The sequence below is a fragment of the Diachasmimorpha longicaudata genome, chromosome 15 (assembly GCF_034640455.1).
Source record: "Diachasmimorpha longicaudata isolate KC_UGA_2023 chromosome 15, iyDiaLong2, whole genome shotgun sequence".
NCBI lineage: Eukaryota > Metazoa > Arthropoda > Insecta > Hymenoptera > Braconidae > Diachasmimorpha > Diachasmimorpha longicaudata.
The window spans coordinates 6179132-6198868 of record NC_087239.1 but is presented as its reverse complement, the minus strand read 5'-3'; the positions used below and the strand labels follow the sequence as shown (position 1 = coordinate 6198868).

The window sequence follows — 19737 nt, the reverse complement described above, 5'->3', positions numbered from 1 at the left end:
TGCCTTTCTGTGAATACTCCACCGATGTCTCATCACCCCGCACCCTATACCTCCTCCCCCTAACCCTCATTATCTGACGCAATTCGCGAAAAACATTAATAATCCTTTGAATTCCCTCAAAAACTCCCGCCGAATGTCGCGTCGCGGTCCGCCAATGGGCGGTCCCGCCGCCTGGCGGGGTCGCGCGCACCGTCCAATCAGACACCTCCAAATCTCCTCGGCTCGGCGTCCTCTGACGCTTTTACTTCCACGCTGGCATTTCCCACTCGCATGTGTTCTATTTTGTCATTCGTAAGTGGATGACCAACCCGTGTACGTCCCAATTGTCTTGTCCCAGTGATTGAGCAAATTGTCGTGAAATCGTCCCAATGTGTTGATTAAAATTGGGCAATTGTTGCCCGTAAACAAAATCGGTCTTCGAGCTCGATCGGTAGAGGGGAGGGATACACCCGAAAAAATCATGAAGTGCTGGGAAACCGGTTGACTGCCTATCACTTTTTGGGGTGGGGCGAGTGAGCACAGAAGCTTCCCCGAGAAATTCATGAACTAAACTCGTTATTGGACTCATCGTACCGATCGTGACGCATGTCTGTGTTTTCCCCGTTGATTTATAATTTTTTGCCGATTTGTTTTATTCATAAAAAATCGTGAGTGATGCAAAGTGCCTAGTGGAACTGGTAAACAGATTAACCTCGAAATTGTGGAATAAAAACTGTCAGGATGACGTCTACCTCCCCGGAGATGACTCTCATGGAGTATCTGTTCGATCGGGACGACCCGATGCTCAAGGAAAATATCAAGGACGATGTGCTGATGAAGGAGAGTTACGTTAATGAGACAATTGCGGTGAGTAATTACCCAGTCGTAATGAGTTTTTCACTCCAAAATTCATTATAAGAGTTTAGGGAGATAACGACAGAATTTCGAGTATTTGAGGGGGATAGATCGGCTTGTTCGGTTGAGATTGAACACTGGGGGATTATTCAATCGCCCAGGAATTCCTGGGACCGTTAAAAAATGTACGGTTGTACCGTTACTCGTGGAGTATTTCGTTCTGCCGGGCAAATGACCGCACCACCTGTGAGGACTGGTGTTTTTGGGTGGCGAACTCACTATTTATAAATTCAAAACTAACGAACAACCGATTTTTTTTAGATTCCGGGGAATATTCAATACCCCACGAGCATATGAATTGTTTGAATGTTTTTGGGGGGCGAGAATGATTTGTTTGGTTGAAAATCTGGAGGGACTGGAGATTGGTAAATGTGAATCGGCGGTTTTATGATTTTTTTACTCATCGATTCGAGCTGAATAATGTGGGGACTTTGGTCCACGTTTGTTAAATCAAAGTCGGGGATTTTCCTTGAGGCGAACGCTGATGAGTTTCCTTGAATACGTAAATAACATATGGTGCGAGGAAATCGCAATGAGGAGGTGCAGACCTCAATATTGCTCACTCAAACAATTCCTAGGTTCAAGAATTATTCCATATAAATATTGTAGGACGGGACTAAATCGGCATTTCTAATTTTCTTTCCAACGATTATGATAATGATTTTTACACCGATTAATTCCACGATCTTTCATGTAACATATGGAACAACACGTGCCGGCATTGCTGTTATCGCGGGCCGCCATGTTGGATGCGGGATTAATCATGTACTTGTATTGTATTTCAACAATTGTTCTATCTTCGAATATACTTTAACATCGTGACTTTCACCTCGAGTTCACTAGTGAATATGAGATCATTAGTGGGTTCATATGGATGACCTCGTTATTTTCGTATTTTAGTTGTCAAGATAGGGATTTTAATGGGAAAATTAGTTGTCTGTGGGGGAATGTGGAGACTTATTGAGTATTTTTGAACATAAATGAGGGATTCATGACTTCCATCCCTTCCCCACTTAAACAATTTAATTGAGGGAGAGTTGAGTAGTTGATTTCTGGACGACTGAATCATTTCTTTAATTTACTAAATGTCGATCAATAATATACATAATTAACTACATGATTATGCACCAGGAATCTCACTCAAATTAATGTAGTTAATTAATTTGATTTATGGGATATGGGGTAGAAATGGAAATAATTCAGAAATTGGTCTGTTTACCCCATATAAGGTCGACTTTTTAAAATTTTATCTGGAAATGATATTATGGTTGAACGAAGAAAGCTGTGTGGCTGCACTGTTAATCTGAAAATATCTGAACTGGTTATCGAATGGTCGTTTCTTATAAATATCCCTTACGAGTGTGGGGTGCCCCGGGTACGCAGGTCAAAAACCTGTTTTTAGATGGGATTTCTCGTTTCGGGTAATCATCAGAGTCATCGTAAGTCACTAATAGAATGAATTTTCCCCAGAAAATACTGGAGATGTGGTAGGGGAGCCAGACATTCCCACCAGGTTATTGAATATGAGGGATCACTGTCTCCATTCAATCCGGATTTATGGGAGGTGCATAGTCGACCCGGTTGGGGTAATTGACACTGAGCATTTATGCATTAATCAACAGTAAAATTGTTGAGTCAAATTTAGAGAGGGACAGACACAGCAAAATTCAACAAAAAAAACGATAGAAAATTCAATTAAATAAAATGAAGTTTTTATCTGAAGTTCAATGAGCTTTCATCCAAATTTTAATGCAATAAATTGAGTTTGTTTATAGTTTGCTGGTAAAAAATATTAGTTATGATGGAGAACGTAGATTTGGGGCAAACATTCGACCTTTGATGACTCCAGTACGAGTGAGAGAGATTAATTCGAGAGAGATATAACTGAAGAGAAAGATGAAATTACGAGATTGGGGGGAACCACTGCACAATCTCTTTTGCCTTCACTAACGGAATCTCTCCACTGGAAAGACCATCAGACGATTGTAGACTAAATATTCCTGCGAGTTTATTCAGTTCTCAAATTCTGGAGGAATAAATATTTAATAAAAACATCTAGGTCTTCGAAGGCAGTTTGCCCATGCGGCTTTATCACTGTTTGGACAGATGAAAATTTTGTGAGGCCCGTTTTTGTGAGACTGAAATAATAAAAATTATCCACCCGAAGAGAAAAAAAATCTCATGCATTTGATAAATTCTGGAGCGGATTTGACGAGGAAAAAAATGGGCTGAACGACTTAGATAGCCTTGAACCGCCACTTCACCTACATAATTCCATACTTTGTGGCCTTAAAAAATCCCCATTGCGATTCTTGAATCGACATCTTTGTGTGCAGTGAAATTAAAATTTTCCAGTTGAGTTTACTATTCTCAAACGTATTTTTACGCGATAAAGATAAGATTGTGCATATCGCACAGCTGCCGTTCCAATTCTAGACGCCATGAACAACTGTTTATCGCTCTTTGGGGCACTACTCATTCGTTGTCATCGTCTAAAATATATTTTTGTACTTTCAGGAATTCGGGTTAATTTTGAGGCAAAGAAATGCAGGTTTTCCCGCGCCAAGCATGCACATCATGACGTTGAATAATACCATGTAGTTGTTATCACAGTAAATTCTATTACTCACCGCGATAATATTCTTTCTCGATTTATTTATGTTACGCATAAGCTACCTAAATTGTTGAAACCATTCATTCTCATTCCAATATCGATTGAAATGACCGATCAATAAGGAAGACGAATAGACTGTTAACAATTGAACCAGTTCTCGATTGTCAATCAACTTTACGATGAATGATTTTTTATTTGCCAGACCTTCTATGTCCTGTAACAAAGTATATCGAAATAAATATCCTGTAATATCACCACTTCCTTCGTTTGAAGGCCACATCGTCGTTGCAATTCATCAGCAACTCATGGGTGTTACAATTTCAGGCTGAAGAATGGATGACCTCAAATACAGACGACCTGTTTGGCTCGATCTTCAACATGGACGATCAATTCAACCTGATTGACAACGATCTTGAGACAATACCGTCCTCATCATCGGACAGTGGACTCTCCAGTGCTCTCAGTCTCTCCTGTGAACAACAATTGAGTCCCCTATTACCTATCGATGATGATCAGGTGGAAATGGGTAACGACAGCATCAGCAGCCCCCAAGATTACACAGAATTCGATTCCCTGGGCAGTCCAAATGACTCCATGGGTAGTATTGACAGCCCGGTGAGATCGGTCATGAGTTCAAATTTGGGCTCACCAGCCACTGATATCAATGAAGAAATGGAATTCGAACCGATGCTAACGGTCGTTGATTCCGGCGCTGTGGAAAATCCGGAAATTACCATGCCGGTTATAAAACAGGAACCCATGACCGAGTTGGGTGAGTGCTCTATCAGAAATAAATTATTGAAATGGAGAAAGGAACCATGATTTTTTGGAGGGATTTGGGTGGGATTAGAAGATGATTTTTCGGTCTACAAATTTCGAAATTATGTTGTACAGGATTTAAGGAAATTTATGAGTGGAAATGACGAACTTTACAAATGATTTATAAACCAGTTCAGTTATGTCTGTATTCAGCCCAAAAAGGCCGGCATTTTGGTTATCAGCATTCCGTATATACTTGAAAATGATAAGATTACGTCCTAAAACATCTATCAATGAATTTGTAATCCCCAAAATACTTGTGAAGACTTGTTTCTCGCAAGAAATCTGGTACCAAAATTATTACTTTCTAACAATTATGCAGAATCTTGTATATTATGCCAGTAAAGTATGTCAGTACACGTCATCTTCACGGTGACGTAATATTTAATGAACTTTGCACGAATACGTCAAGGCAAATACTCTAACTGCCGAACCATCCCTCCATATTTTATGTCTACTTAATTTTACTATTTTTCTCAATTTTCAGACGCTCCAGTTAAACAACAAACGATAAAACAAGAGCCAACAGTTACTATTCGCAATGCTGGTAACGGCAAGAGAAATATCAGACAATTGATTCGTGTAACGCCTTCTGGCGCTGGTAATCATCCACGATCTATCCTTCTACCAGTTAGTCTCAAAGATATGAAAGAAGTACGTGCGATTAAGATTATCAATGCAACTCAGGCTAGAAACCTGAAGAACTTCAAAATCAGTCATATCAACCAAGGGAATGTTATCAGCAAAGCCATTCCTGTAAGTTCCATTGAATTATCGTTAATTAATAAACAGCTCTGGTACGTTAATTTGTACTGGGAAAATTCCAAAACTAAATCCAATCAATTCCACCCCAACTGTAATCTCAACAATCCCATTATAAATTAATCCCCAGATGAACATCAAACAAGAAGACACAAGCCTCGACAAAAGTGCAACCTCAGACGATGAGCCATGCGAGCCAGGATCTGGATATCCTCCTCTAAAACTCAACGCCGAAGAGAAACGTCTTCTCCAAAAGGAGGGAATAACCCTTCCAACGCATTATCCCCTGACAAAGCCAGAGGAACGTGAACTGAAGAGAATTCGTCGTAAAATTCGTAACAAAATATCCGCCCAGGATTCACGCAAACGTAAAAAGGAATACGTTGATGGACTTGAGGATCGTGTTAAGCAGTGCACGGAGGAGAATATGACTCTTCTGAAGCGTATAAAGGCATTGCAAACGCAGAATCAGAGCCTAGCGGGACAACTCAAGCGATTACAAGCTCTCATTCAAAAGGGTAACAAGAGTGCTCAACCGGCAACCTGCCTCATGGTACTTCTACTGTCACTGGCTCTCGTTGCTGTTCCAAATCTTCGGCCACATTCTAACAACAATACGAGTGAACTGGCGAGAGAACAAGAGCAACCTGAGAAAATGCCGCCACTCGCCGGTAAGAAGTCTTATATGGACAGTCTGGTTATTTATCATTATGAGATTAGAGGGGTTTTTACGTAATCGAGCTTTTCTGGGGGAGAATTTGACGTTAAGCTTTTCTCAGGGGCTTTCTGGACGATATTCCCAACTATCGTCATTGAGAAATTTGAGTTTTATGAAGAAATGAGGGAAAACTGGAGGTTTGAGTATGTGGTGGGAGAACCTGTCTCACGTACAGCTTTTTATATTTTTCCCTGACCTTCAAGGTGAATAAATTCTTATTTATTCATCCACTCTCCTATTAGTTCCTTGAGGATTTATTGACTTCAGTAATTTCTCCATTTCTCCCATTGAATTTCGTCGAATTGGTGTTTAAAATGCAGTCTAAAATCATTCAGTTGAAAAGTGATCCGTCATAACTGTATTCCTACGCGTGTTGCTTCGTAGTCGGTGGGTCGCAATGGGACATTGACCTCTGGAAGATTGTGAAAGGCCCATAGCCATAGCTCCTCTTGTCTTGAATTTTTTTTTTTCATTCTGTTTCTTCAACTTCCTTCGCTCCTTTCACATCCTACGGTTCAGTTATTTCGTTGCTTTGTTTTATAGCGGCAATATAACATGAAAAACGTAGAAATTCGGTCATATGTTCAGCGGATTGTGTTATGAGTTCGTTACGATGAGTTTCAATAAAACAAAATCGAATATTCTCGCTAAATTCCCACCGAAGTAATGAACGATTTTATTTGTCCTCGAGATCCCATGAGAGGCCAATAACACTAACATTTCCCAACTCAAGTTGACTAATGAAATTCTTTCTCGTAATTTTATTGCTGACGATCCAGACTTGAACCTTGAAACACTGTCGCGCTTTAATTCCATTTCAATGATTTTAAAAATAAAACGGAGAACGTTGAACTTTTGTTTGACACATTTTCAGGTGACGACGTAATTGTAATTCTTCTGAAAAGTCGTTGTTCGCGAATAAACAATTAGAATTGGTTAAATATTCGGTTTCAATATTGATTGTTTCGTTACAATTCCAAAAAAGTGATTTTTATATGATATTAATCACTCGTTAATAGCTCTCAGTTAAATAATTATAATATTTTTAATGTTTCCGTGATTTTATCAAGTCGCCGTCTCTAAAAGTTCACACAGTAGAAATATCATATAGCTCATGCGGAGATGGAAAATGTCTTCAAACCGAATAGTTGGAAATTTGGAGACTGTCCCTGAATGATTAATTAAAAAAAAAGTCACTCCACAACTTTCTATCTGGCCATGAGCTCTGGATCTCGTTTTTCCATCTGAAATGCATGGCTTCGAGAAGTCTTTCGACCTCAATTCTTCAAGTCCACTCGCATAATATACTTATCTGTTTCTGCATAAATAATTGACAAATATTCGTCAATACTATGAAACCAAAAGAGTGCATTCAATTTTTATAAATGATAAAATTAAATTTTCCGGAAGGCCCTGAATTTTCTTCTGTCCATTTGTTGTTTAATGTCCTTCGACTAAATCTGTTCCACTCCATTAAGTGGAAGGCACTCAATCGGTCTCTTCGGGGTACTAATGTCTAATTAATTGCCGTTGTCCCCATCACCTGAATCACGATTTACTTTCAGGTCGGTCAAGAAGCCTTCTCTTTACAAAACAATTAATGGACGAAGAGCTTCAACAGTACGGTGAACTGCTCGAAGAAGTTGAGGGTCTACTCGACCACGATTACAGCCCTGTTGTCCAGGTTCCGCTGTACAAAAGACCGCGCTATGACAACGATCAATGCAACAAGTATACGGCTAACATGAATCACGTGGGCGGAACGCTCCATCAAAAAACCGAATGTTCGGACAATAAATTGAGTAAGAAGTACACTGAACCACCTCTCGATGATGTGTGGCCACCACCAAAACCTGGGGCAGAACCGGCCGCCAGAGTTGTGGATAAACTGGAGGCCTTGACGAATGAATTGAAGATTAATATATCGGATGCTGATGGCACCAGAACTGTTCTTCTGAAGGTACCACAGGAGCAGTGAGAGTCAAAATTCATCATTTTTTCCCTTCGTCTTCATTAATTATTTTTTGAAGTATAGATAATTTTTATAATGGTACTAGTTTCGGTCAAGGGGAGATCACACTGAAGTTTGCAAGTGAGGGAAGCGTTAATTTATCCTGCAAATTGTCTCCTTAAATTTTTTGGGGGGAAAAAATGAAAGGACATTATATTTCTGGCGTTTAACGCAGTTGAAAATATAATATGTCACCTCAGCATTGATTGTTGAATAAAGATCACACGTAAAGTTATTCTGGAGTATTATGAAATGAGGTAACAATGACCATCCACGAAATAATGAATTTCCCATCACAAGATTCTAAAATTTCAGTGGATATATTTCATGTCAGAAATTTCAGTGTGTTCTCCGCTTAATGCACACTGAATAGCAAAATAACTCATCACCTTCGACTAATCATTGTCCATTGAAATGTTTCATCGATGCTTGACCCCTCGAATATCCCTCATTCGAGGCGGTTTTTAAGATTTTGAGAATTCAATCGCGGTAAGTGATAACAGGATGATTTATTATACGAATTTACATTAAGTAATTTTATGCATAATTGTCGTTATCCCATTTACTGGGCCCATTGTAAATATCAGAAACTCGATATATCGTGATGATAGGTTTAAGAGATTTTAACAGAGTGATGATTACAATGATAAGAATTACTCTAACAGATTGAATGTTTAACATTTTGAGTGAAATCCACAAGATTACATAATAAATGCAGTGACATACGATTTTTAGGAGAATCATTTCCAATTGCGTTAAGTTGTCGTGTGCACTTTAAGTCCTAAGGTGAATAATTCACTGGAATAACTCATGAACAGTGAGAATATTGAGAAATTATTTGCAATAATAAAATCTACGATTCAGCACTAATTAATTGTATCGCAATTTTACGCATAAGAGGTGTTGTGAATGAAAGCTTATGATGTGTATAAATGCATAAAGACTGTCGACAGAGATGATTTAAAAAATTTAATATGTCTTTGAGAAGATGTAGGAATGATTTACTTATTCATTGACAAAGAGAATTTATTCCGTACTAAGTTTACCCGAATCCATTCTTACTTTTGCGTTATACTGCCTCTCCGAACGTTGCATCAATCCAGAGGAACAGAGAGGGCAATAATAACAAAAATGTATGATTGTAAATAAATATATTGATAAAAGAGGTTAAATGTTTTGATCGTGATGAAGAACAACTGCTTACTAATAGGGTAACAATAGGCCAACGATGGAACCAGGGAGAATAATTGAATATAAATTGTTTTTTCATGACAAGTGGATGAATTTCTCTTCCCTTGGAAGTTATGAACGTACCATTCGTCAAACATGTTCATTGAGTATATCTACTATTGGAACATTCCTTCAACTTATACGACGTATGATAGAATGGAGTTCTATTTTTACACATAGTTTATCAAATGATCATTATTTCTCACTTATTGTTTGTGTAATATATGACAGTTGTAGAGTTCGTATCGAATAAAAGTTCAAGATTATGTGAAAACTCAGTGTTTTTCTTCCAACATACCTCCGTAATTCATTAATATTATCATTAATCATGGGCATGATGGGGACGCAAATATTGTTTACGACATAGAACGACATAAAAATCACTACCTCAAACGCCTTTTAAATTTCCCGCGCTGTAATGGCGTTCTCGCTGGTGTTGCCACTCCAGAAAAAAGTCAGCTGTGACCAACTATAAGTCAACTGCTGTCAGCCGTCATTCTCACGTAGTCTGATAAGAAAAATCCTTAAAATGTTATTGAATTGAAATTCCACAGTGAAAAAATATGATCGATTCACGATATGTCTACACAATAATACCGCTAATTCTGGGACTACTATTGGGCATATTCGACAGGTGATAAATCTCATAATTTATCGATCCACAAATGTAAACAATTGTTAGATATTTTTGTTAATATTTTGGTGATTAAATTTGTCTCGTTCTGTGTGGAATATTGACAGTTATGTATGGGCGTTTGGACTTCTCCTGCTGTATGGCATCAGCGTCGTATGGAGTGTCCAAATTTTGGAGTACCTGGGTGTGAAGTTCAGAGCTGATCAGGCTGAGAATAATTGGAAATCCAAGGATGACGGGACTTGCAGGGTGTGTAGTGGCAGTGCATGCAATAGACACAGGCCTTCGGTTTACAGTACACATGTCAAAGTGCCAAAGGACTTTGACACCGCCCTTCAGAATGTAATTCAATTTTCAGTTCGACATTTCGGTTTTTGGAGGTTATTATGGTACAAAATATTTACTATGGTTTAAAATTTCTTTCTGTCAGCTCCTGGAAACTGTTCTCCAAACGTACGTATACGAATGGTACTCGACGTTCTCCACAGACGAGGCATTTCTCCAGGAGCTTCGACTAACAATCGCCACAGCTGCTAGAAATATACTTAGCAGACTATTCCGTGCGAATATCTCCGAAGTGATATTCAATAATTTGATACCTGTTGCCCTACAACACGCGGAGGACTGGCGACTCCTGGTGATTCACGCTCATAAGAATGGAAATAAACCAGAGGACAATGTTCTTGATTATTTGGGGCATAGGATTCACCCAGCAGCTCTCTCACGAGACGCTGAACTGAATTATCTGAGGGGACTGGTCAGCGGCTTCATTCCGCATTTAATTCCAAGCTCATATATCTCGACGAATAATAAAGTGATTCAACGTGAGATTCTAGCGAATTGGGTGCTTCTCCCAGCGATGGACGCCCTGTCCGACCCCGATACCATAAATTTTCTCGTTCAATTATGCACACAATATCAGGGGGATTTATCACAGGAACTCGACGCGGTGGAGGTCCCTGCTCTGCAGTCTTGGATAACCCCAAGGATAACTGTCCAAGACACGGAGGATCCTCTCAAGCCCTCCTTAGAACAAGTATTGGACAATCCTCAATTGCTCTACCTGTTTATGCAACACATTAAGGAAACTGGTCCTGTCAATCTGCTACAATTTTGCTTGGACATTGACGACCTCAGCAAGCGTATGCTCAATCCCGACGTGACCCCCGATCTCGAAGAGACCCTTTACACGGATGCCCAGAGCATATACTCCACGTACCTCGACCCCCAAGGCCCCGAGTACCTCCACCTCCCCTGGCACATCACTCAAGGTATGCACCAGATTCTCGAGGGTGGTTCCAGCAAAGTGCAAGACCTCCGGACCTCTCGTCCTCTGTACCAGGCCCACCAAGAGGCCCATGCACGCCTGGAAGCCATCTGTCTGCCCTCATTCCATCACAGCTTCGAACTGTACAAACTCCTCTGCGGTTCTCCAGTGTCCACTGCATTCTCCAGGACTCCGTCACAGAATAGTATATCTGGAGGTGTCGGTATGGGGGCGAGACTCAGCAATCAACTGGGGAGAATTCGGGGAGTTCTGCGGGCCTCGGCGGTCGATGGGGCGCCCTTTCAAACCCCAGACGTATTTCAAGCTGAAGAGGTTGATTGTACCCCAAGGACATACATCGATACGGCATTCTACGAGGACAAATGCTCGAGGGACTTGACCACGTGGAGAGTAACTGTACCTCATGTGGATGGGGGTGGAGCATATCCTCTGTACATGATCGCTGTTCACAGGTACCACGACTAATTTAGTTTGAAGTTTCGTATTAAATTTCTATCTGTCAACTCTTGCTTGTGGTATTTGCACGTGTAATCGTGTTCACAGCGTAGCCGAGGATAAATCCTGGACAGTTCTCCGTAGGGACCAGGATTTCCACGTTCTTCGGGCTCGTCTGATGGAGTTCCACGGGGACAGGGAGATGAACGACTCACCCCTGCCCACGAGAAAAAATCAATCCACATCACTGACGGCCAATCGACAGCGATATCAAGATTTCCTGCAGAAGCTCCTTGCAAAACCAACTTTACGCAGCAGTGAATTATTGCATATATTCCTGACCGCACCCAATCTCAAATCTTATCTGACAAATTACAGTACTCCGGACATTGGAATACTCTATCAGAGTGTTGCACATAAGTTGAGGAAAGAGAAGGGACAGCATCTTGACAAATTCATGAATACATTCTTAGCGTCCACTTGTGTTAAGTACGAACACGCTGACCTCGGAATAGAACCTATTGTTGATCATCAGTTTGTGGAGACTAAGCAGAGGGGGAGGAATTCAAACTCATCGGTTTTTGAGAATAATTTGAATATCAGCGAGGCGAAGGGGAGTTTACCGTACGTGGCGATGGGAAAGGGCCATGTGAAGGGGGCGTGTTACTGCATTGCTGAAGCAGGTAATTCTTGATGGGTTAGGGAAATTGATTAGCATCATCAGTTGAATGGATATCGCCACTTCGGTGGTGAAGCGGAGAACCAAGATAATTTGTTTTGAATTATTTACAAAAATTGTGGAATCATTCTTGTGATTAATTGTTTCAGTCGAAAATCTACTAGACGTCAGTGGATTGGTGTCTCAATTCACCTGGTTGATAGCATCTCTAACGCGTCCATCCTTGGACTCAATATGCAATAAATTCATGGATCAAATACTCACGAAGCTACTGAGTGGAGGACGCGCAGCAATAGTCGTTAAACTCCTTCACAATGCGATGTTTGATGACAAGTCTTCGACGGATTCTAACTCGTCAGAGGAACGCAGAAAGAGATACACAAGTGCTAAAGAAGGATTGCACTCGTTGGTGCCCTGGTGGTGTTTTGGTTTGCGGACAAACTACTGGTGCAGACTCATGGATGCACTCCTGGAACCCCTGCAGAATCCATTCTTAAATAAACATTTAGCGTACGTTCTCATTGATCAAGTACTCGTGACACTTTTTCCCGAAACATCGCAAGTGTAATGTCTCGCAAGAGTTTATCTAAAATTGTAATCTGTGAGTATGAGTAATTAATGCAGCATATTAATTGTACATTTTACACAATTGCTCAATGACTTGTACATATAAATTTATTCTGAATCTTTAACTTATGATAATTACTGTGAAAAGAGGGAACAATTATGATATTGTAAATACGACGGAAGGAAATATCGAATGTACATTTGTCTGTCTTAACATTACAGAGAAAAAATAAAAAACAATAAAATTACGATGCGATCAGACAAGCTAATAACAAAACATAATATTTATCTCCAAATATAATTTATGTACATCTGATAAACTTTCATTAGTCATACATCGTGTCATAAATAATACCTTAATTAAATCTCGTTGCCGAGTGTACGATATGATACAAAGAATCAGTCTTGTAAAACAATGACGAACGAATGAAAATGGACACTTGTTACAACAACAATCGTGTGACACAGTGTTACCAATATATAAAAAAATATTTCTCCCTTTTCTTTCATACTTTATTACTGTAATTCGATCTGGCGACTGTCGGTCTGCGACCGCCAAGTTCGACCTGAATTTCCTCCAAACTTTTGCCCTTGGTCTCCGGCACGATCAGCAGTACAAACGCCACCCCGACAGCACAAATAATGGCGAAAATCCAAAAGGTCCAGTCACTTCCCAATGCATCTTGAACAGGAGTGTAGAACCTGGTGACAATGAAGGCCATGAGCCAGTTGAAGAAACAAGCACTGCTACCGGCGATGCCCTTGACCTGTGGTGCGAAAATCTCTCCCATCATCATCCAGGGGATGGGCCCAAATCCAAGTGAGAACATGACGATGAAGACGCAGACAGCGAGAAGAGGTAACCAGCCGATGTCATCAGCAACTGGATTTCCACTGTCCTTCAGATGGTAGTAAACTCCCATAACGAGAGCAGAAATACTCATGGAAATGATGGAGGCAAGAAGTAGCAATCTCCTTCCCAATCTATCAACCACCAGAGTGCTGATGAAGACCGCAACGACTTGCATGACTCCAACAACGATCGTGGCAGTGCTGGAGCTCATCGCACCTCCACCAGCTTTATCGAAGATTGATCCCGAGTAGAAGATAATCGCGTTGACTCCACTGAGTTGTTGGAAGAACATGAGCCCAAATGCGATGATGAGTCCTCTGATGGCGGCCTTGGATCGTATTGCTGTCAGGAACGATGTCTGATTGCGCTCCACTTCAGCGAGAGCGGCCCTCTGGTTCTCCAGCTCGCCTTCGATGTTGTAGTCCGGTCCGCGAAGCCATCGGTAGCTCTGTCTCGCAGCTTCGACGTTTCCCTTCTTCAGGTGATACGTTGGTGTCTCTGGCATGAAGAAGAAGATGACGACGAAGACCAGGGGAATGATCGCAGCGATCAGGGACAACGTGAACATCGTGACGAATGAACCCAGAACATAGGAAAGAAGAATACCAATGACCAACATCAGCTGGAAGTACGATCCCAAACTTCCTCTTATGGAGTTCTCAGCTATTTCTCCTGTGTACATGGGAGCTGTCACGCAGAAGGCACCACCACTGACACCCAGGATGTAACGACCAGCCTCGAACATGCCGACTGAGGTGGACCAAATTATCAATGCCCAGCCAATTGTGAATGGCACCACCAGCACCAACATGGATTTCTTCCTGCCGATGATGTCCGTCAGCATTCCGATGGGAACGCATATTGTCGCTGCTCCGAGGTTGAAGATCGAGCCGATCCAGGAGAAGTCCTCTTTGTCGATGTTGATGTTGTACTCTTTCGCGAGGAGGACACCGTTCTCCCCCGCTGGTGACGTCCAGCCCAGGACCATTCCGGCTGCTAGGGCTCCCAGGGTCGCTGCCAGGCCTGCTATGTACTGCGGTAGTTTACGGGCGGATGTATCACCTCCTCGAGATACCAGCGTTTGCTGGGATATTCCCATGTGTGATTCGGTCATCGTGGGATCTGCCAGCAATGGCGTGCTCTCGGATGTCTGTAACAGAGAAGGTCAGGGTTCAATTTAAGGTTCCAGGTTCTCCCTAGAGGTGAGCTAAAAATTATTATTCCAGGTTTATTTCTCGATGTAGTTCGAAACGTAGTTGAATAATGCAGCTTCGGGATCCCATTATCACTTTATGACTCTATGACTGGCAAATGAAAAAAATGCAAGTCAATGCTGCCTGAATGGCGCACAAGCTATAATTATGGAATATTGAATTGTAATCCCTCCGCGTTTTCTATTTCGAATGTTTCCGGGTGAATTCCATCGAGTGGACATAATTCATGCGACTGCGATTCATAAAAAAATTGACTTTATCTTTGAAAGTCATTTTTTTTCATTTTAAAATTTCGCGGGTACCGTCGACCAATAACATGAGTCCCTTCCATGGCCGCCAACCTGAAGCGGTAGTCAATACCATCTTATCATACTCGCCACTCTTATCGCTGCTCCTATTATTGACGCATTTGTCAATGAAGAAATTCTAGGAAAATCATTTTATCAACGAACGCCAAATAATTACAAAAAAAAAGGGCGCGCGTAATGAACTCTTTTGAAATTCAATTAATCTACGTACATTCTCTTCACTCGAGCCTGCCACATTGTAGTTGACGTCTTCCATATTTCTTGATATTTATTTACAATCTTGTGAATTCCACGAAGCGTCAGTGATACAGGAAATATTTAAAAAAATAACACACGCATGAATGTGCCTGATTAATAATTGTTTTCACAAAAACAGTGATAAATCAACTTTTCCTGGACTGAATCGAAGAATGCGGTTACTTGATAGTCAGCTCTGACGACTTGCTGTAATCTCATTTTTACAGGCACTACAGTTGTCAGTACTTGCTGTTCTATCTATTTAAAAAAATTTTGTTGTTGTTTACATTTGTTTTTAATTGCGCTACACACGGTACTAATTACGTTAGCATGAGGATCAATGAGCTTTCATAGTTGATTATGCAAACAGTAATTTCAAAGGTACTTCCGCCCTCTTGTCATTTTAATTCAACTACTCGGACTTTGCAGAGAAAGAATTTTTTTATTTAAAAAAGTATTGAGTCGTTGATTCAACCCGCAAATTTAAAAAATTTCTAGCGTAAATTCAAAACGGAAAATGTCAAAGAAAAAGTGTCCAGTATGTGTTACACGACAACAACCTTAAAGGAATTCGAATATGGCTTCAAGGGAACTCATCAGGTTTTTCTACTGAATTTCTTCGTGTGATAGTTAACGAGTGTCATTTATCACTCACAGGTCAATGACATGTATAACGGTACCATCAAAAATTGATTTAATAGATCTCCACGTTAGCCTTTCACAGTTTCTCCTGGAGAAGAAAAACCATCGAAAGACTGTGCCCCGATATTTCTATTCCCAATCGATAAGAGAAGGCAAAACACTGCGGAAATCGTAGATTTCCTGGTCTCCTACATTTTGCTCTCACCTTTCTCGCAATTTTTAGGTTTTTATTGTTCGTGTCATGCTCCGTCTACCAATTTAACATTTTTTAAATAATTTCAAACGCACTTTCATTCCCATTTTATGCCGTACAACAATCATTTGTTGTCGCACTGCACAAGTGAGTGCGGTACGCGTGAATTGCTGAGTTTACATTCTGAAACGAATGCAAAAAATAATATTGAACTGTTGTGGCGATGTTTACAGATGTCAGTGGTGTATGATTTTTTCGGTCGAGCGATTCTGCTGGAAAAACTCCACCAATGAAAATAAAATGTTTCCTGCAATTCAAATTCTACCACATCCGATTGCATAACGAGTTGCAAGTGACCATTGAGGTGTGCGGAAATTGTGGATAAGGTGCGACATTTTATCCAATTGATGGAAATGGAATTTAAATTCCGCAGGGGAGGAATTCTAATTTTTATTGTTGATAGAAGTCGATCTATTTGGACGAACAATTGCTCGACTCTTCGGTATCTTAAGGTACCTGAGGGGGATAACGTGAACTTCAGTGCGAATCGGTCCTCTCTATTGACAAATTTCCAAAAAAAAACTTAACTGAATCGAAAAAGTTATTTTATTCGGAAAAAATATTAAAAAATGGAAAAATACTTTGAAATTTCACTCTGATGTTCTCGACTTATTGACAATTGACGACGATCGATTCCAGGGGAGTTGAAGTTGAAAATGTAAAAGGGAATAAATCCCTGTCTATATTCGCATTTCTCCTGAATGAAACTGTCAACAAGTCAACACAAATAATATCCAATTCGATGCAGTTTCGGATTACCAGCATCATTGATCCGCGCGGAATCAATTTTTCCACATCTCCGCAACACGTGAAATCGAAAAACTCCCACCCACCTCCCCCTTCATCCCTCGGAAAGAATCGGAAGGGAGTTTAATCGAGCGTGATTGCATGGTAAAGACAACACGTGTATCTCCTGCATATACTCAACAAATATACAGTAAATATATGCATGACGTATATTTCTATCGGTCACGATGTGGGTCAATCGATTTTCAATTTTTTTCCGCCGGATGTGCATTAGTGCGGATACAGAGAAAATTTTTTTGTTACTGTCGACATTACTCTCAAATAAATCTCGTCGTCTCACCGTCGAAAGAATATATTGACAGGTAAACAATATTTTTCGGGGATAAAATCCTTTTATCAGAAGAACCGCTATTTGTTCTATGTCAATCATTCAATTATTTATCTGTCTGATTGTCGAGAAATTGAGGAAAGTCCACATCGATAACAAATTTCTAAATATCACGATCATCTTTTCCTGTTTGGAATCGGTAATAATCTGCCTGAATCCACGATGTGACATCCGGAGTATTTTATCCCTCAAAAATAATAAACAAAATTCACTTTTTCCGATGAATAAGTTGTGAAATGACTCCACGCATGCTCAATATATTATTGATAAATCATTCATTGTTCTGCATGAATATTCTCATTATTCATTTTACCATCGCATGATAAATTATTCGAGATATTCAAACTGATAGTGGGCATCGATAGCTCAATAGACTCGCGGTTGACGCTTTTTGAAATTGCGTTACTGAAGAATTACGAACGGGGCGGGGTGAGGGAGGGGGACGTTATGATTGTCTCCAGATTGGGGGAGGAGGGATGGGCGTGTCGTCCCAAGGGATGTAATGATATGGGACATCGAAAATGCTGTATTTTTGTAAATTATTTCCAATTATTTCCATTTATTAATTTTTAATAAATATTTCGCTGCGCGTAGCCAGAGGAGTTGATACGACTTTGAGATTAAAACGATAGCAAACATTTTCAGATTTATTTGCACTGAGACTAGCTCTTCAAAATATTGTGTATTGTAGCCTCGGGAAATAGGAACAATTCTTATCATAATTATCGATAACTCAGTACTGGCAAACGACTCTTTTCTGATATGAACTTGATTTAGTTTTGTTGTGCCGAGAAATCATTTTTTCTATGAAGTTTTCCTATGCGTGAGGGGAAGAATGTTTTTACCAGACGTAGGAAAATTTATTGATAATACTATCGTTCGTAGAAGTGATCTTCCGTGCTTCAATGTGTGTGTGTGTGTGTGGGGCCAATACCTTCGAATGTCGAAGTGACAACAATTCTTATCACGACTATCGAGAGCTAGAAAATTCAGTGGAACGAGAATTTTTTTCAGTGCTTTGTAAATTGACGAAAAAACTTTAGGAAAAATTTCCAGTGCTGACACTGGAAATTTTATTGGTTTGAACAAGAACACTTCGCGGAATTCCGCGAAAATTTCCGAAAAAATTCCAAAACTTTCGAGGAAATTTGGAAACATTTTACGTTGACAACATTAAATTTTCAATATTTGTCCCAGAACTTTCCAGAAAATTTCTGGGTTGGAGGGACATCTCAGGGGCTTTCTCTTTCTCCTTCGATGCGGTGAAAAGTTAATAATCGAAGTTGAGGGCCGAGTGAGGGAGGGAAACCTAAAAGAGATGGAATGTTGGGGGAGTGGCACGATAAAAGTGTATGCAGGCCACTTTTGAATCGATTCCCTCGGGTAAGTTTGTTACTTCAACTCATTCATTCCTAATGCACGACTAATAGATTGACATTTGGATCATTTGAAGTGACAGTGGAGGGGTGGCCTTCAATAAATTTGAAAATTAAGCGAAACCCAATAGTTTGATCAGGGTAGAATAACGTGGGAAAAGGCGGAATTTTTTTTTTCACTGATGGGAATTGTTAATTCACATAACGAAATTTTTATTTCAAAAAATATAGTTATCACTATAAAGAGAATAGTTTCGATAAAATAGCAAAAACAAAATGATTAAAAATATTTTTACCTCACTACAATGGAGGTAATTTCAGGTTCATGTCAATTTTATCAAAGTTTTTTGAAAAAAAATTCTGTCTCACTGTTAATTACACTCAATTCCAAAGCTCATCAACTGTCGTCACATAATTACAATGAATTTCCCCTAATGAAAAATCAACCAATTAATCGCCCCCATCGATTATTTCACTCCCTCAATATTTTCTGATCGCATAAAATCCTCAAAAAAATCATTCGCTGATTCCTGATCTTTATAAAAAATCGTACCAATAAATTAATGAACTTCGTCCCTGACGTGACGTTGACTGGATCCTGCTGTCACTGTTACAGAAAATTGATCCGAAAATTCACGGTTCACCTCAATCAATGACTTGTATGCACTGATCTGTTTCAATACACAACTTGGCTTTTAAATCCGGGGAGAATCCTCCCACTATGGAGGCCCGACAAGTTATCAAAGAAATAGCGAGAGGGGGAGAATTATTTCGAAATGCACGTGCACGAAGACACCACTCGTCTCTGTCTCACTCACACATTAGTTTGAGAGGTACATTATCAAAATCCTGGCCATCGATAACGGGAACACTGACGATTGTACCTTATCCGAGTTATCAGATTTCTCATGGGAACACCGGACAAATCTTCGCTGATAAATCACAATGTTGTTAAGATTTTTCTGTGACGTCTAGAGTGTTTAGAGGAACACAATCGTGATGTTGATTGGTGCTTAATTGTGATTAGATTTGCCGATTAAATTGTTCATTTATCGGTCGGATACCGCG

General features: G+C 40.1%; 3 protein-coding genes across 7 annotated transcripts in view; 2 read left to right on the top strand and 1 right to left on the bottom strand.

Annotated features, from left to right (window-relative positions):
• The first annotated feature begins 272 nt into the window (after positions 1 to 272).
• Positions 273 to 9322, top strand: LOC135169575 (cyclic AMP-responsive element-binding protein 3-like protein 1). The gene is made up of 5 exons (XM_064134671.1): positions 273 to 846; positions 3833 to 4280; positions 4815 to 5083; positions 5220 to 5760; positions 7373 to 9322. Exons 1-5 carry the CDS (start codon positions 721 to 723, stop codon positions 7783 to 7785), a joined length of 1797 nt encoding a protein of 598 aa, XP_063990741.1. The 5' UTR covers positions 273 to 720; the 3' UTR covers positions 7786 to 9322.
• Positions 9323 to 9507: 185 nt separating this feature from the next.
• Positions 9508 to 12899, top strand: LOC135169572 (sorting nexin-14-like). Its single transcript, XM_064134666.1, has 5 exons — positions 9508 to 9682; positions 9790 to 10024; positions 10113 to 11422; positions 11514 to 12088; positions 12234 to 12899. The coding sequence occupies exons 1-5, from the start codon at positions 9612 to 9614 to the stop codon at positions 12650 to 12652; spliced, it is 2610 nt and encodes an 869-aa protein (XP_063990736.1). The 5' UTR covers positions 9508 to 9611; the 3' UTR covers positions 12653 to 12899.
• Positions 12742 to 19737, bottom strand: part of LOC135169578 (facilitated trehalose transporter Tret1) — a 220185-nt gene continuing 213189 nt past the window's right edge. For 2 of the 5 annotated variants that reach the window (XM_064134680.1, XM_064134677.1), the window contains one exon: positions 12742 to 14654. In XM_064134680.1, coding sequence (XP_063990750.1) covers positions 13158 to 14618 — 1461 coding nt within the window. In that variant the 5' untranslated portion in view covers positions 14619 to 14654 and the 3' untranslated portion in view covers positions 12742 to 13157. Of the gene's footprint in view, positions 14655 to 15237; positions 15471 to 18965; positions 19188 to 19222; positions 19381 to 19737 lie in introns of those variants that run through there. The other 3 variants (XM_064134679.1, XM_064134681.1, XM_064134678.1) reach the window with 3 other exon arrangements.

Excerpts from the sequence above, each read along its gene's own strand:
- LOC135169572 (XM_064134666.1), top strand. The coding sequence starts at position 9,612 with ATGATCGATTCACGATATGTCTACACAATAATACCGCTAATTCTGGGA. Across the intron at positions 10,025-10,112 it reads TTGACACCGCCCTTCAGAAT|CTCCTGGAAACTGTTCTCCA; the intron begins GTAATTCAATTT and ends TCTTTCTGTCAG. Across the intron at positions 11,423-11,513 it reads TACATGATCGCTGTTCACAG|CGTAGCCGAGGATAAATCCT; the intron begins GTACCACGACTA and ends TCGTGTTCACAG.
- LOC135169575 (XM_064134671.1), top strand. The coding sequence starts at position 721 with ATGACGTCTACCTCCCCGGAGATGACTCTCATGGAGTATCTGTTCGAT. Across the intron at positions 847-3,832 it reads ACGTTAATGAGACAATTGCG|GCTGAAGAATGGATGACCTC; the intron begins GTGAGTAATTAC and ends TTACAATTTCAG. Across the intron at positions 4,281-4,814 it reads GGAACCCATGACCGAGTTGG|ACGCTCCAGTTAAACAACAA; the intron begins GTGAGTGCTCTA and ends CTCAATTTTCAG.